The sequence below is a fragment of the Nicotiana tomentosiformis genome, chromosome 11 (assembly GCF_000390325.3).
Source record: "Nicotiana tomentosiformis chromosome 11, ASM39032v3, whole genome shotgun sequence".
Classification (NCBI taxonomy): Eukaryota; Viridiplantae; Streptophyta; class Magnoliopsida; order Solanales; family Solanaceae; genus Nicotiana; species Nicotiana tomentosiformis.
In genome coordinates, this window is record NC_090822.1 from 113,512,755 (window position 1) to 113,530,493 (window position 17,739).

The 17,739-nt window shown below is 33.9% G+C and overlaps 2 protein-coding genes and 1 pseudogene across 2 annotated transcripts; 1 reads left to right on the forward strand and 2 right to left on the reverse strand.

Moving 5' to 3' along the window:
• Positions 1-415: 415 nt before the first annotated feature.
• LOC104111438 (protein NRT1/ PTR FAMILY 2.7-like) lies at positions 416-3,358 on the reverse strand. Its single transcript, XM_033660058.2, has 4 exons — positions 3,256-3,358; positions 3,017-3,138; positions 1,943-2,415; positions 416-1,427 (listed from the first exon to the last, which is right to left on the reverse strand). The coding sequence occupies exons 1-4, from the start codon at positions 3,356-3,358 to the stop codon at positions 761-763; spliced, it is 1,365 nt and encodes a 454-aa protein (XP_033515949.1). The 3' UTR covers positions 416-760.
• Positions 3,359-4,099: 741 nt separating this feature from the next.
• LOC138902040 (uncharacterized) lies at positions 4,100-7,238 on the forward strand. Its single transcript, XM_070189851.1, has 6 exons — positions 4,100-4,420; positions 4,517-5,083; positions 5,185-5,193; positions 5,532-5,727; positions 6,131-6,192; positions 6,297-7,238. Exons 1-6 carry the CDS (start codon positions 4,100-4,102, stop codon positions 7,236-7,238), a joined length of 2,097 nt encoding a protein of 698 aa, XP_070045952.1.
• An 8,153-nt stretch (positions 7,239-15,391) lies between these two features.
• LOC104111439 (protein NRT1/ PTR FAMILY 2.6-like) lies at positions 15,392-16,959 on the reverse strand (annotated as a pseudogene).
• Positions 16,960-17,739: the final 780 nt, after the last annotated feature.

The following is a 17,739-nucleotide window of genomic DNA, read 5'->3' on the forward strand; positions in this document are numbered from 1 at the left end:
AACAGTAAATAGTGTTTCCAGAAGTATTTAGAGGTTAATAATGGTAGTCACATCATAGGCGGAGCCAGAATTTGAACTTTATAGGTTATTAATTTGTCACAGAACCCACGGCTCGTTTTAGTTCATGGGTTCACAATTAAATATTAATATATATTCAGTTAATTTCTTAATATACATAGTATTTAAGTAAAAGTAATTGAGTTCGATCGAACACATACCTTCATCCTTTGAACTCAATTTAAGCCTATAATTATTTTTGCACTATAGCATCGATGGCCCAAAGCACCAATCTTTGATAGTGGAAGCATCAATGCCACAAGCACTTAGCTTTGAAATATTCTCAAAACTAGCTGTCAAATGATTATATACTTTTTTAGTGCGTTCTCAAATTTCTGAGAGATCATAAAGATACTTGCAAGTAGAGTAACCCCTTATTATCCCAAACCCACTAATCTGATTAATTCGGATTTGTATCATGCTTACAGCGCTGTTAAAGGAGAAGCTCCTCGTAGGGCTGTCCAAAAAAAATTAATCAATCAATCTTTGTCCAAAATCAAAGTCTAGCAAACGACGACGGCACGAGGCTTGCCTTCTTCTTAACTCTTTAAGAGTTAGAAGAAGAGCAATTGTATATATACCCATCAAAAATCTTTTTTTCCTCCAATATGGGACAATGTCCCTTTGACAAGGAGGGAAACTCAAATATTTCATTTTACCTCCATTTCCCATTCACTCTCTTTAAGCTACACCAAGCTTAAAATTAAGCTAAACCAAACTTAAAAGCCCAACAATACACAATGGCAATGGCTAACCATGTCATGGCTGTCGAAACACTCTTTAAGGATGTCGGAAATTCTTGGTAGTACAATGCTACTTGTCCTGGAAAAAGAAATGCCTCTCCAATTCCAATGATAACTAGCTGTGGCACGAGCCATAAGACAGAAATAGGTACAATATTGGAACGTCCTTGACTAAGGTTGAGGGAATTATGTGCTACATTTAGTCTTTTAGACTCAACCAAAGCTCCCACTCCTACGCCAACAAATGTGAGAACGTGGCCAGCTCCGATTCGTTTGAAGGGCGTGACAGATTGGCTAGTTAATTTTTCCCACATGGGAAAGAGTAACCTGTCGAATATTGTTAGAAATATTGCGGTAGAGATGAGTATAATAACAGGAATTGAACCAGCAGGAATTTGAAAATGTGGTCCTATGTGTCTATCCATGGCTAATGCTTGAAGTACAGACAAACTAATTAGAAGTGCAATTGGAGTAGACAGAAATATGCTTGATGACCACAATGGAAGAGTTCTCATTAGGCTTTTAAAGTCTTCTACTTCACTTACTGTACAAAGTTTCCATGGTTTCGCGATTGAACCATCCGGCTTAACGTCTCCTTCATATTTTAGCGATGCACGGTTCAAGAATCTGCATTGCAAGTGAAGATATCCTTCAATTTATATATCGATGCTCATATTTGATCAATTATGAAACCATAAACAAGATTATGATAAAGAACAATATCTCATTGGTTGATTCCAGTACGGCTTGAACATGTGATCTATATGTCACACTATATATATCTGTGTATTATAATTTGTTGTAGCAGATAACCTGCCTTATTTTTCATGTTACTGATCGAATTTTTTAATTAATTACATGTAGTTACATTTTTGTATAGAATTTGTTATTGTAGCACCATATTGAATTAAACTCATTTCAAAAGAATTGAACTTATATGAACTTTCAATGTAAAGAACTTTTACACTACCAGTGTATTTTAAGATGTTGTAACAGATAACCTACCTTATTTTTCAAGTTAGTAATCACAAATTTGTATAGCCTACGTTACCTATATTTATCCTTTTAAGTGTAGAGAAGTTAAACTCATCTCAAAATTGAACAAGAGGAGTTACCTAAAGCTTCTTCAAGCTGAAATGGACATTGTTTCAGCAGTACTGCCATATGGTCCATGATACCAATTCTCATGTGAAGGAGAAACTGGAAGTTTCCTTTTCGAAATGGCGGCCACAATCACACGAGCTAAACTAGTAAAGGGGCTAACTTCAAACGTAGCATAATGGTAAAAGCGACTTCCAGCTAAAAAGACAACTAAACCAAGAAAATTGGCAGCTATACATACATAAAATCCAACTTTCCAGCTGATATTATCTTCTTTATCGACAATAGCTGTGAATCCTAAAACTGTCCCAATGTACATGGTGAAGAAGAACCAATTGAAGAACATGTTCTGATACTTTGAGTCGCGAAATTGGTTTGCTCCAATGGTTGCTATGTTAGTTCGCATTCCACCTAAACCAATTAATGCTAAGGTAATACCTCCATATAATAAGGCAAACTGAGATTTTGTGGGATTCATACAAAAGTCTGAATCATTTAGCATATTTGCTGAGGCCTTAGTGAATCAATTGAAGCTGTTAAAGCTAAGAGAACTATTCCCTGTGAAAGGTAAAGCAAGTCAGATGATCCCATAGAATTTTATTTTAATCGAATGAATTATCATGGTCTCGTTCAAGATATGCTTTAACTCTACTTATTGGCACTGGAGAAATTTTTACACAATAATCAGCTATAGTCGGATCCAGGATTTTTAATCTTTATGGGTTCAACGTTCTCGGTTCTTTTAAAATATGGGTGCAAAATATATTGTTTACTATATTGGTTAAAACAAAATGGTGCATACATATGTATCTAAAATGCAACCGGAAATGTCCCCTGAAAGCATAGAGTGACTTTTCAGTTACAATGGACAAAATAGAGTGACTTTTCGATTACAAAACAAAATAAAGTAACTTTTCAGTTAAAATGGACAAAATAGAGTGACTTTTATGTTACAAAACAAAGTAAAGTGCATTTCTTAAACAATTTCCGTTAGTTCGACCTTCTGAGAATTTTAACTTCAAGAAGCTTACAAACCAGCTAACTAACAACAACAAACAACCAAGTGTCATCTCACAAGTGGGGTCTGGGGAGGGTAATGTGTACGCAGACCTTACCACTGCCTCCAAAAATGTAGAGAGGTTGTTTGCGGTAGACCCTCGGCTTAGGAAAGGTAAAAGAAGGGCAACAACAAGCACACCAATCAGAAAACCGAAGCAAAGATACCAAACAAACACTACTGCAATCAGGAAGTCGAAACAAAAGCAACAAGAAACCAGCTAACTAACATGAAACCGAAAAGATCTTTAAAAACAAAAAAGGAAGGGGGGGGGGGGGAGCTGGGAGTAATACATACCAGTAGAGAGATGAAAGAAGAAATTCAGACCAGAGAAAGTGCCAAAGAAGGAATCAGCAAGAACAACAGCAATCACAAGAACAAAATTGACAGAGCAATTCATCATTGGAAACTTGAGCTGCGTCAATACTATTCATTCCAAACTCATCCAATTGTTAGCCCAGATACATCTCAGGCCCAATTGTCACAGGCCCACTCGGATAAGGGAAAGAAGAAGACCTTTTTATAGCTCTTAGCCACATTTGTTATAGTTTAAAACAGGTAACTATTTTCACAGTTATTTTTTCTTTTAATACCTGTATCTACAGAATAATAAAATTAGTTTTGGTCAATTGAATTTTGACCGACTCACTGGCATCTCTCTTCTTCTCTCAACCCTTCTAGGGTTTTCTTCCGTCATTTGTGCCATAGCTAACAAGCTTTCAACCTAACATGGTATCAGAGCAGGAATATAGATTCCTCTCGTCACAAGCTTTCTTCCGATGGTAACCCTGTTTGAAATCGTCAGGGATTGAATCTGATCAACGACGTTCAGAATACTTTCATGAAATTTGGGGCTTCCTTCAATCTCCGCGTATATTCGACTTTTATTGCTTCAATAGTCAATGATTTTCAACTTACTCGGTAGTTTCTGCTGGATTTCTCTACCTAGGGTTCATGACTGAACAAGACCTCACTGCTTCAGATTTTTCAGAAGAAGGACGGTATCGTGGTCATCCCTAATCACAAACTTTGTTATTCCTTTGTTGTTGATGTTCATTGCATGTACTTGATTTGGATTTATCTCTGATTACTTTAACATAATGTTGTAGTTTCTTAGTGTTAGCTTTAGTCACTGCTGAAAATGGGCACTGTAATAGATGATGTTAACTCTTCTTCACCTTCCAACATCTTTGCTTCGTTTTCCTTGGATCCTTCACATCCCTTCTATATTCATCCCTCGGATAATCCCGGAAGTCAACTGGTATCTGTACCATTCAGTGGTTGTGGGTTTGTGTTATGGCATAACAATATGCTCACTTCCCTCTCTGCAAAGAACAAACTCAGTCTATTAGATGGAAGAGTCAACCAACCCACTCCTGACTCTCCTTATTATCTATATTGGGAAAGGTGCAATGATATGGTTAAAGCCTGGATAACTAATTCAGTATCTAGAGAAATAGCTGTTAGTGTGATGTGTTTTAAAACTGCTAAGGAAGTTTGGAAAGATATAAATGAAAGGTTTGGTTAGTCAAATGGGTCTAAATACATCCAAATACAGAGGGAGATCAGCTCTACTACTCAAGGCTCCTCTGATATAGCTTCTTACTTCACCAAAATGAGGAATTTGTGGGATGAGCTGAATTCATCATATGTAGGTCCTACTTGTTCATGGAGTGCATTACCTAAGTTCATAGAGGATCAACAGTTGTTTCAATTTCTCAATGGTCTCAATGAGTTTTACACAACTGTTAAGAGTGTCATTATGTTAGTGAATGCTCTTCCACCAATCAGCAAAGCTTATAGTCTTCTACAGCAAGATGAGATTCAAAGAGAAGCTCACTCTGCTACTCCTAACTTCTGTGGTGATGCCACCTCTTTCTTGGTATCCCCTAGTACTCCTACTACAAATAGAAACTTCAGCCAAAATGTCTTTTGCAAGTACTACAAGAAGCCTGGCCACACTGTAGACAAGTGCTACAGACTTCATGGGTTCCCTACTGATTTCAAATTCACCAAGAATAAGAAGTATGCTTCTTGTGTCCAGACTGAAAGTCCACCTACCACTGTTGTCACTTCCACTTCTCAACATGCTGATTCTTCAGCCCATGGGTTTAACCAAGGAGCAGTATCAATACTTGTTGACCTTGTTCCAACAAGCTCAGATGTCTAATACTTCCACCTCTGATGCCTCCACTGTGAATCAATCTGCTTTTGCACACTTTGCAGGTTTGTTCAGTAAGTATATTGTAGATTCTGAGGCTCCTCATGTGTGTGCATCCTCTCAATTAGGTGTCACTCCTTGGATCTTAGATACAGTGGCTACTAATCACATGACTCCACATAAACACCTTTTTTTTAATGTCCAACCATTAATTAAGCCCTTTCTTGTCACCCTACTTAATAGATATAAAGCTAAAGTTATATCAACTGGATCTTTGTATCTTAGACATGATATAATTTTACTTCATGTTCTTCTTGTGCCATCCTTTCACTTCAATTTAATATCAATTCGTCAACTTATCTGTCAGCTAGATTGTTCAGCACTTTTTACCAAAATAATTTATTTTTTACAGGGCCCTTCTCTGAAGAGACCACTGGAAATTGGTAAAGCTGCAGGCAGGCTGTACTATCTCCATCCAGATGCTGACCTCTTTCCTATTTCATCTGGTTCTATGAATGTTTCTTCTTCTAGTAGTTTACCTAATGCTGTTTCACTTGTATATGATAAGTCCAGCCATGTTGTCACACTTGTTAATGGTACTCATGCTTGTAATCAGTCACATTGCCTTAATAAATTCGACTTGTTTTGGCATCAAAGAATAGGATATATGCCTTATCATAAAATAAAAATTATTCATTTCTTGTCTGATAAAGTATCTTCCAAGCAAAATGTTATGTGTCCTGTTTGTCCACTAGCAAGACAACAGAGATTACCTTTTCCTGAAAGTGTTATACACTCTTCTGCCCCTTTTCAATTAGTACATATTGATATCTGGGGTCCATATAACACTAGAACTTATAGTGGATTCAGATATTTTCTAACTTTGGTTGATGATTATACTAGAGCCACATGGACTCACCTTCTTTCTTGCAAGAGCAATGCTCTTTCTGTCCTTAAAGCTTTTACTGTCATGGTAAAAGTTCATTTTAAATCATCTGTTCAAACTTTTAGGTCTGACAATGCCTTTGAACTTGGTGGCAGTTCTGAAGCCACCAAGTTCTTCTCAAGCTAAGGCATTCTCCATCAGACCACTATTCCCCACACCTCTCAGCAAAATAGGATGGTTGAAAGAAAACACAAACACTTATTGAAAGTATCCAGGGTTCTTCTTTTTCAGTCTAACCTTCCCCTTAAATATTGGAGTGACTGTGTACTAACTGTCACTTACCTCATCAATAGACTTTCTTCTGTTGTTTTGAAGAGTCTTTCCCCTTATGAGAAACTCCATGGCCTCCCTCCACTTTATGATCACCTAAAATCCTTTGGATGTTTATATTTTGCTACTTCACCTAAGTTTGGCAGAGATAAATTTCAGGTAAGAGCTATTCCTTCTGTATTCTTGGGGTACCCCTTTGGCAAAAAGGGTTACAAACTTCTTAACCTCACTACTCATTCCATTTGCTTTTCTAGGGATGTAGTTTTTGAGGAACATATATTTCTTTATAAATCTGATCATCCTTCTGCCTTTCACTCTTCTTGTATATCAGATTTTATAGATCCTACACCCTCCTTCCCTTCATCTTCTCCTACTCCTGTTGTTTCCACATCCCAAGACTCTCATGTTCCATCAGTTTCTTCTCCTTCCCTTCCTTCTGCCTCCCTTCCTGTCATCCCCTCTCCTCCACCTTTGAGAAAATCCACCAGAACAGTCCAACAACCTTCCTATCTCAAAGACTATTTATGTTCTTCTATCTCTTCCCCTAATTCTCTTCCTACCTCTTCCAAGGTACCTTCTGTTGACATACACATGCATGAGCCCCAGTTCTACCAGCAGGCTGCTTCACAACCTACTTGGCAAGAGGCCATGCTAAAGGAATTCCAAGCCCTTGAGGCAAACCAAACTTGGGATATTGTCTCTTTACCCCCTCACAAGAAAGCTATTCCTTGTAAGTGGGTCTACAAAATCAAACAAAGGGTTGATGGTTCTATTGAGAGATATAAGGCTCGGTTGGTCATTAGGGGTGACACTCAAAAAGAGGACATTGATTTTACTGAAACTTTTTCCCATGTTGTCAAGTTGACCACCATCAAGTGCTTACTCACTTTGGCTGCTAAGTGAGGCTGGACTATTTTTCAACTTGATGTGAACAATGCCTTCCTTCATGGGGATCTCCACGAAGAGGTTTATATGAAGGTCCCACCTGGTCTTGATGTGTCTGCTCCCTCTTCTTCTCCTCCCCTGGTTTGCAGACTCAAGAAGTCCCTCTATGGTCTTAGGCAAGCTTCTAGATAATGGTTCTCAAAACTGTCTGAAGCCTTGCAATCCAGAGGCTACATTTCCAGCATGAATGATTATTCTTTATTCACCAAGGTCTCATCTGATTCTCTCATTGTCTTGGTTGTCTATGTTGATGACATATTGCTAGCTGGTAATGATGTTATTGAGATGAACTCTTTAAAGTCCTTCTTGGATGCTCAATTCAAAATCAAAGACCTGGGCTCAGTTCACTACTTTCTGGGATTGGAAATATCTCTTCTTCCTCAAGGTTATGTGATGAGCCAATACAAGTACACTTCTGACCTCTTGTCTGAATTTAATTGTCAATATTTCTCTCCTGTCATGACCCCTTTGGATCTTTCTGTGAAGCTGGTGTTAGACATGGATGAGCCTGTTTCTGATCCTAGCTTGTATAGGAGATTGATTGGGAAGCTTAATTTTTTACAACATACTAGGCGTGATATCTCCTTCTCAGTTCAACATTTAAGTCAGTTTCTTCAAAAGCCTCAAATACCCCACATGTTGGCAGCCTTGCATGTTCTCATGTATTTACTTAATGATCCAGCTCAAGGGGTGCTCCTCTCCAGTTCATCTAATTTGTCTCTCACAGCATATTCTGACTCTAATTGGGCTGCATGTGCCATTTCTCGCAAATCTGTCACTGGCTATTATATTACTCTCGGTGGCAGCCCAATTTCTTGAAAAAGCAAGAAGCAGCCCACTTTCTCCTTGTCCTCAGCTGAAGGTGAATACAGAGTACTTCGCAAAGTTTCAGCTGAGGTTTCCTGGTTGCTCCGACTACTACATGATCTTGGTTTGTCTATTTCCAGCCCAGTTCCAATCTATTGTGACAACCAGGCAGCTCTTCATATTGCCAAAAATCCAGTTTTTCACGAGCGCACCAAACATATTGAGATTGATTGTCATTATATGCGCACTTGCTTGCAGAGTGATCTGATTTCTTTGCACTTTATTTCCAGCTCCAACCAGTTGGCAGACATCATGACCAAAGCTCTTCCTGGTCAAGTTCATCATGGTTTACTTTGCAAGCTTGGTGTATTCTCACCCTTAAGCTTGAGGGGAGGTGTTAGCCCAGATACATCTCAGGCCCAATTGTCATAGGCCCACTCGGATAAGGGAAAGAAGAAGGTCATTTTATAGCTCTTAGCCACATTTGTTATAGTTTAAAACATGTAACTATTTTCACAGTTATTTTTTCTTTTAATACCCGTATCTACAGAATAAGAAAATTAGTTTTGGTCAATTGAATTTTGACCGACTCACTGGCATCTCTCTTCTTCTCTCAACCCTTCTAGGGTTTTCTTCCGCCATTTTTGCCATAGCTAACAAGCTTTCAACCTAACAGTCGTTGTTGCTGCAATTGTTGATAACATAATAACTTAAACTTTTAGATGAGACGGTCAAACAATTCAACAACAATATGTTCGGTTGAACTCAATATATAAAGTAACATATATACATAATATTGTAAGATTTGAGAAAGAGTACCTATTGTAAAAGGGAAAGTGATCCACCCTCCTCGTTTTCCATGTCCAGTGGCGGAGCTCGTCAATTGTGCCTATCCATCGATCATCGAAGCTGAACTTCCCATCACTAAGCTATCTACTTTGTACTAAGATACCGATAACTTCCTATAAATATAACTTGAGAGAGAGAGAGAGAGAGAGAGAGAGAGAGAGAGAGGTACATTTAAGATTTAAACTTTATGGTTCAGATTTATAATTCTACCACATCTTATCTAATTTAATGAGTTTAAAATTTATTATTTATATACATTTAATGATTTTTTGGGCAAAAATATAGGGCATGAGCGAAAGTTATATATTCAGTTGAACCCATAGCTTCTACACTGCTTACTAGGGTTATCGAATTACCGTACTGAAATCGAAAATTTTGATATTTGGTATTCGATATTTTGATATTCGGTATGATATTTGGTTTACGTTTTTAAAAAATATGGTATTAGGTATGGTATTTTAAGATGAAATATCGAAATACCGATACTGTACTGAAATATATATTATATTACACGAAACATATAATATTAATTATAACATAAATATAAAAATTTAAAATTTTTCTTTATTCTCTAAGTTCATCAATTAACTCTAAGCAAGTAAGAAGACATTTCTAATGATCAAATTTATTCCTCTATGTGTAATTTTCTCTCTCTAGGTTGATAATTGATGATTTTGGACAAACGCTTTTAGTTTTGTACTTTTGAGTCCTTTAATAAAGAATATTATAATCTATGACTTTATGCATTTGTTAGTATTCAAACCGAATAAACCGAAGTTACCGAACCGAACAAACCGAAACCGAAAGGAGAAAACCGAATTTAATTAGGTACGGTATTGGTATAGCATTTTAAGAAATCGAATACCGAAAATACCTAACCGAAATATCTAAATATCGTACCGACCGATGAATACCCCTACTGCATACGCTTCTGTTTCAAGAGGCGGAGGGTTTTGAATTTTAGAACGATAATTTTACGAGCTAGTAATCGGGTTCTAAATTTAATATTTGTACATATTTGATAAAAAATTTAACACAAATACACTAATTGAATAAAAGTTATTGAATTTCACCGAACTCGTATTTAGGCTTTTAGCTCCGCTCCGCTTGAAAGCTCTGTTTTTCTTAACGATCTTCCCTCTCAAGTAATAAACAAATAGAGTACAGGTAGATAAGAGAGGGAATATCTTAACTAACCTGATTTTAAACATTTTCTTTTGACCAAAATATTCACATTTGTTGCTGTAGGTATTTATTCCTTTCCATTCACTTTCTCGTCCACTTAAAATAAATAAAAAGACTTTAATTGGACACTAGCCGTTGGAGAAATTTTCTACTAATTTATCTTCCACATTCATTATCCCAACAATAATAACCTTGATCTTCCATATTTAGTTTTTAATGTTTGAATTTATTTATTTATTGTCTTTACTTCTTTCATGAGGATTGATCAGTAGTGGTTGAATGATTTGTCTGTTCAAATTTCATATATTATACTTGGAGTCAGCATATTCGTAATCAACAACTTTTGCCAGGTTTAGACTTTTGAGAAATTGAAATTAAAAAAAAAAAGGTTAATTAAATACAAGAGAGAGTACATATGAAAATTGAAATGGTGGCAAACATCGCTCCAAATTGCTATATAAAACTTACATTATCGATTATTTTCATATTAAACAATGCAAACACGAGGGAGCTCTAACTGATTGCAACTTTGAACTTGATTCACATGCCAATAGGATAATCATCTTATTTATATTAATCTTCTGAGTGGGATAAAATATGTAATTATAATGAAATTGACTAAATAAATAGAGAAAAAGGTAGGTGTGACGAGCCAGGTAAAGACCAATGAGTAATTCTAAATAACCACCATGGAACTCGACCTTTTTCTCTAGTTAGTCAACTACTAATTATAATTAATGACTGTAGATTAGAATCATTAACATAGATAGTGGTGCATTATTATCTATACTATATTAAAGCACGAAGGTACTTAGCGAAATATCGTTCGCTTTTTTTACCTTTTAAAATAGAGTTTACACTGAACAATATAGTCATTTAATTATTTTCCTAATATTTAAGACTTCAAAATTAGCTAAATATTTCTCATTAATTCATTCCTTATTTAAACTAAGTAGGAAGCCTCAGTATATTAGGGCATCATATTCTGATATATTTTTGCTTAATTTGAGCAACATTCTACATGTGCATTATTCATAATTTTTATGAAGTTGTTATATACTTTAAATAGTAAAAAAATAAAACCAGAGGTTTTTTCCCAACAATGAAACTCGGAGTTGTGTAATTTCGTGTCCTTTGTCTTTCTATTTTAATCAAGAATAATTTTGCCTCTTAATTTATTGTCCCTCCCAATGAAACTATTTGTTGGTCTTAAGATTTAATTCGATACATATTTATTTATTATTTGATTATTTATTTATATTTATATATTAAATGCTTTCTTATTTAAAATATATAGTAGTATAAAAGATTTGTAGTAGAAAAATCAAAATAATTTTAACCGATTAATTTTAGGTGAAAATTTGGACCATCTTCAATTTTGTTCGTCTTTTTTACCATTTAAAAATAAATTTAATACTAGACAAAATAGTCATTATAATTATTTTTCTCATATTTAGGAATAGTCATTTAATTATTTTTCTAATATTTCAAACTCTGAGTGCTTCCTTATTTAAATTGTATAAAGTATCTATAATTCAACCAATCAATATTCTCTAGAATTACTTTTTTACAATTAGTCAAACCATATTGACGTGCATACATCTAAAACAAATCTATCTATACTATATTAAAATCACGAAAACTCTTAGCGAATGTCATTCGCCTTTTTTACCATTTAAAAATGCTTTTACAAGGGATAAATTTATAATTTAAGTTAGTTTTCTACTATTTAGGATTTTGAAATCAATTAAAATTTTGCATATTAAATCTTTCCTTATTAAATAGGGAAGAAGTCATAATATGTAGGAACTCAAAATCAAAAAATATTTTGCCTTATATAGATTGTACTAATTGACAATACATCCTTCATGCAATTACTTACGGAATCAGGATGAGAACAATGGCCACTTCACTTGATTTCTAATAAAATCACATATTGAATTAAATTTTTTAATACAATAACGTCTAAATTAAAATTATTTTAATGCGAAACAATACATGCACTTTAAAAGTTCTTATTTTAATCATACAAAGTAGTTAATCCATGTTTAATTAAGCACCCAAAATAATTATTTGATGTCATATTTTATTATAATAAACCGTAAAGCCTAAATTTATATTATAAAAGCACGAAACCTCTACACTAAATGTTAATCGATTTTTTATTCTTTAAAAATCATTTTTATATTGAATAAAAATTTTGTGTAAATATTTTACTAATATTCAAGATTTTAAAATCAATTAACATTTTGCGTATTAATTGTTTTTTTGTATTTGAACTATGTAAGAAGTTCAAACATTTAGGACTTTAAAATGAATATATATATATATATATATATATATATATATATATATATATATATATATATATATATATAAAATCCAAATTAATATGATTACATAGAGTTAGTTAATTTAATAACTTTTATAGTAAGTTGTTAGCCCTATATATATATATATATATATATATATATATATATATATATATATATATATATATATATATATATATAAAAAATATATATTAATATGATTACATAGAGTTAGTTAATTTAATAACTTTTATAGTAAGTTGTTAGCCCTATTAAATTTTCATGTTTCAGTAATGTTTTCTTTGCTTATGCACATTTCGACAAAGTTATGTAAATCATCATTTTTATTTATTTATTTAAACAACTAAAACTTTATTACATGGGTAATATCGAAACTTTTGAATAGCGATAAACTGAGAAGACATAAATTTGATAATCTTTAAGAATTGTAATAAAAGCTTATGTGTATCAGAAAAATTCTAAATCTTAAATTTTCAAGGGCTTTATGCTTTTACTGAAACTAACAAGAAGGCGCGATAATTTGTGAAACTGAACATATGAATTTATAATATTGGAACATAATCTAAGGTAAATTTTTGAATAATGATTGAAGAGTTTTACAAATAAGTTTCTTTTTTTATTGAGTTTGCTATATGAAATCAATATGCATAAATTTCATAAGCGTACACTTTATTTTATAACTCAAATATAATTTTCTTACAAAAATTACTCATTGAGATGGGAACACGCGCATACCAAAGACTAGTTTGAGAGAATGAGTCTTAACTCTTGAATTTTATATATAAACATATTCAGTTGCCACTAAGCTTTTGAATAGGGAAATATAAGATTCAATCCCGATTATATAGGCGAAGTAATGGGGAAAGAAGATTCGATTTCAAAGTGTGATTAATATCAAGGGCTACTAATAATTTATGCTGGTAATCAGGAAGCGTTACGAGGGGAATCAAATTACGTTAAGAAATATAAAGAAAATCCTATGGCCAACGTTAAATAAACTTTTCTTACGCTCTTTCATTTATTTATTAAACTCTTTTATTAAAGGGAAATTACACATAAATACAACTCACACACATACATTGCAACTAAGTGGCCTATATTTAACTTTGCAAAGTTATAGCTAATAGGCTGAGATTCAACATTCAACTCCAAAAAGGTTCTCGAAATTAGTATTCAATTTTTTTTTTAAAAATATTCAACCTTTTAACTTAATCAAATCATTAATTGTGACTCAAATATTAGTTCAACAAACCAAATCCATTTGGGTGGTGAAAATTAGATTTTTAAAATAATCCACCATTGTTAGATAAGCTTAAATAAGTGAGTTTAAATTTCGAATATGGTTTTATTAGAAAGTGGATGTTGTTTAGACTTGTTAGAAATAGTATAAGGAGGTAGTATACAAAATTTGAAGTCATTTAATAAAGATTGGACTGGTCCACCATTGTTGAACAAGCTTAAATAAGTTTATTTAAATTTTCAATCTGGTTTTGTCAGACATTTGGAGTGGGTGTCCTTTAGATTTATTAGAAATAGTATAAGGAGGTTGTATACAAAATTTGAAGTCATTTAATGGAGATTTGGAATGGTTTTGAACAAGAATTGCAACTGAAAATCATATAAAAAGTTCGTTTACAGACGCTTGTATAAAAGTATATAACAATGTATAAGAGGTGTTTATACACCAATATATACTATTATACAATATTATACATCACTATACAAAAACTGATTTCGTCTTCTTCCTTGCATCTTTTCTGTAATTTAACTCAAATCTTGCTCAAATCTACTCCAAATCATTTCAAATTTTAATTTTGAACTCCTCTTGATGTTTTCAATCAATTGGAACAACACCTAATCCAAACAACTAACAAACTTAAAAAATTATTTTCAAAAGAGAAGCTTTGAATGGTCTTTAATGGTAGACTTCTATTCTTTAATTTTTTTGTCCTTCAATTTTCTTACATCCACAGTTACACACATATACATTGCAACCAAGTGATACAGTTATAACTTTATAAATCTGTAGCCCGAAAGATAATAGGAGGTTTTAAAAAAATTAATACTTCACACAATCAGATACTGTTTTCACACAAAGGTAGCAGAAAATGCAAAGCAGAAGCTCCAAACAATAATCGGGTAGCTTCCAATAACTTCTTTTCAAATCATGTACATATTGGGCTAAACTGGGTAAAAATTTGAAATATGGGCTAATTTGCGTTATGTGGTCCAGCGAACTGATTTTAAGTGTAACTGTTTAATGTGTATGCTCGACGACTCATTTTCAATTTTCCTTCGCTACGCATCATTTTCTAACTTCTACTGGCTTCCATTTTCAGCAATATTAATTAACTACATCCAATTTAACCTACTTTATGTCTTAAGTTACCAAAGTAAAGATCGCGTATGATGGAACACATAAGAGATTGACATGATCATGCACAAAAAACGGCAAGTCTATATACATATATTTCCATTATTGAGCCAGGCTAGCTGGCTAAAATCTTAATTTTTTTTTATTCTCCTCCCTTTTGATCTCCTTTGTTGGAGCTATTGCTACTTTGATGACTCGAACTCACAACTACCTTGAGGTTGTAGATGAGGGGTGCTAACCATCTGAGCAACCCCCTTGTCAGCCGGCTAAAATCAGTAATTGGAATCATCAGATGCACCCTGATCAAACACCTTCTTTCACTTTGTTTTTTTAGAACCAAAGACATACTCCTTTCATTCACTTTTACTTTGTATGTATACTAAAAATAAATTTTTATTTTTACTTGTCACTTTACGCATATCAAGAGAAGAGAAGACACATTTTATTTTCTTGTTATACCCACAGTATTTATTACTCATTTCAAATCATTTTCTCAAATCCAATAAAATATGCATCAATTAATATGGGTGTCACAGTAAATTATGCACTTCATTTATTATTTCTTAAGGGGCGTGAAAAGTCAAAACGTGCCAAGTAAAAGTGAACGGAGGAAGTAGTAAATAATAACCAAAGTTCAACACTCCAATCACAGTAAACACCCAATAAAAATTTTACTGTCCATTCTCCCCTGGTTTATGTCATTAGGCAACCAAGTAGCTGCCCTGCGAACAAGATCAATCAAAGCAGTGCTGACGTAAAACGAAATGGCAATGACTAACCATGTCATGGCTGTTGAAACACTCTTTAAGGATGTCGGAAATTCTTGGTAGTACAATATATGCTACTTAGTCCTGGAAAATGAAATGCCTCTCCAATTCCAATGATAACTAGTTGTGGCACGAGCCATAAGACAGACATAGGCACAACATTGGAACGTCCTTGACTAAGGTTGTGGGAATTATGTACTACATTTAGTCTTTTAGTCTCGACCAAAAGCTGCCAATCCCAGGCCAAGAAAAGTGAGCACGTGGCCAACTCCGATTCGTTTGAAGGGCGTGACAGATTGGCTAGTTAATTTTTCCCATGTGGGAAAGAGAAATTTGTCGAAAAGTGTTATGAGAAATTGAGGTGGAGAGGAAAATGTGGAAATGTGGTCCTATGTATCTATTCATGGCTAAGGCTTGAAGTACAGATAAGCTAAATAGAATGGCAATTGGAGAAGACAGAAATATGCTTGATGACCACAATGGAAGAGTTCTCATTAAGTTTTTAAAGTCTTCTATTTCACTCACTTTACAAAGTTTCCATGGTGTAACGTCTCCTCCACATTTTAACGCTGCGCGGTTCAAGAATCTGCTTATAACAAGCGAAAGAGATACTTGTATTTTTTAGTAAACCGTCTCTCACCCAATCTTAAACGAGTTGGGTTATATTGTTTGTTGACTTGATCCAGGTTAAATTTGAATTGAAATTTCAAAACTATTGGGTCAAACGGGTAGAGTAACACGAAAAAAACCCAACCCAAATATATAAAATCAAATTTGGAGAATGGAAATTATGTGAATTTTGGAAAACTTAAAATAATAATTTAAGAAAAAAGACATTAACTTTCACATTTTTTTGAAAAGCAAAAAAAAAAAGAGAGGGGTATTAACCTATTAGGTCATGTTGGGCGGGTTGGTTATGACCCAAGCAAACTTTCGTCAGATTTGGTCATGACCTGACCTATTTTTACTCTCAAATTGACCCAACCTACCCATTTATCACCTCTCATTCTGAAACGATAAACAAGAAAAAGATAAAGAATAGTGTGTGAATATCAAAATCATAATAGTGGAGTTAATTACCTAAAGCTTCTTGAAGGTGAATTGGCTATAGTTTTATAATACCAATTCCCAGGTGAAGGTGAAATTGGAAGTTTCCTTTTCGAAATGGCGGCCACAATCACACGAGCTAAACTAGTAAAAGGGCTACCTTCAAGTTTAGCATAATGGTAGAAGCGATTTCCAGTTAAGAAGATAACTAAACCAAGAAAATTGACAGCTGCACACACATAAAACCTAACTTTCCAGCTTACATTGTCTTCAATGTAGACAATAACAGTGGATCCAATTATTGTCCCAGTGTACATAGTAAAGAAGAACCAATTGAAGAACATGTTCCAAACATAGCTTTGGATGCCAAGGTAATACCTCCATATAATAAGGCAAACTCAGCTTTTGTGGGATTCATACAAAAGCCTGAATCATTTTTGCATATTTGCTGAGGCCTCAGTGAATCAATTGAAGCTGTTAAAGCTAAGAGAATAATACCCGGTGAGAAGCAAATGAAGGACCCGTTTGGCCATAGATTTTATCAAAATAAACTTGGGTTTTATTTGACAAATACATGTTTGGCCATAGATTTTACCTACATTTCGGCCAAATCCCAAATCCCAAAACCAATGGCCAAATATCACTATAATATTTTTAAAAAAATTGCCCCAAACTTTTGTATTTTATAAAAGAGCCCACTATTTATTATTTTGTAGCGATGTTGTTTCGCCTTCTCGGTCATCTGATAGTATATCATGTAGTTCATTATAAAAATAATAATTTTGTATCAAATTTATTTATGTTCAGGACTATGGTTTGCGATAATATAATGAATGCTATTGATAATGGTACTGTTGGGTATTTGTGATAGTTTTTAGAACTTGTGGGTATAACTCATGTTTCATGTTTTTCCAAACCAAACTTCACCCAAAACAGATGTCCAAACACATTTTCATCTTCTAACTAAACTTCACCCAAATCAGATTTTTCAGAATAAATTTGGGAATCTATGGCCAAATGCTAGCGAAATATTAGTGGTGTCAAATGGGCGAGCACGACAAATTTTGGACGGGTCAAAATGTGTTGAGTCAATAAAT

Bases quoted from the DNA above. Each gene is read 5' to 3' on its own strand.
- LOC104111438 (XM_033660058.2), bottom strand. From the start codon at position 3,358: ATGAATTGCTCTGTCAATTTTGTTCTTGTGATTGCTGTTGTTCTTGCT. The intron at 3,139-3,255 runs GTATGTATTACT...TCCTGATTGCAG, and splicing joins CTTCTTTCATCTCTCTACTG to TAGTGTTTGTTTGGTATCTT. The intron at 2,416-3,016 runs GTAAGGTCTGCG...TGATTCACTAAG, and splicing joins CTACATTTTTGGAGGCAGTG to GCCTCAGCAAATATGCTAAA.
- LOC138902040 (XM_070189851.1), top strand. From the start codon at position 4,100: ATGGGCACTGTAATAGATGATGTTAACTCTTCTTCACCTTCCAACATC. The intron at 5,728-6,130 runs GTAATCAGTCAC...TCAAACTTTTAG, and splicing joins TGTTAATGGTACTCATGCTT to GTCTGACAATGCCTTTGAAC. The intron at 6,193-6,296 runs GCATTCTCCATC...CTTCTTTTTCAG, and splicing joins CAAGTTCTTCTCAAGCTAAG to TCTAACCTTCCCCTTAAATA.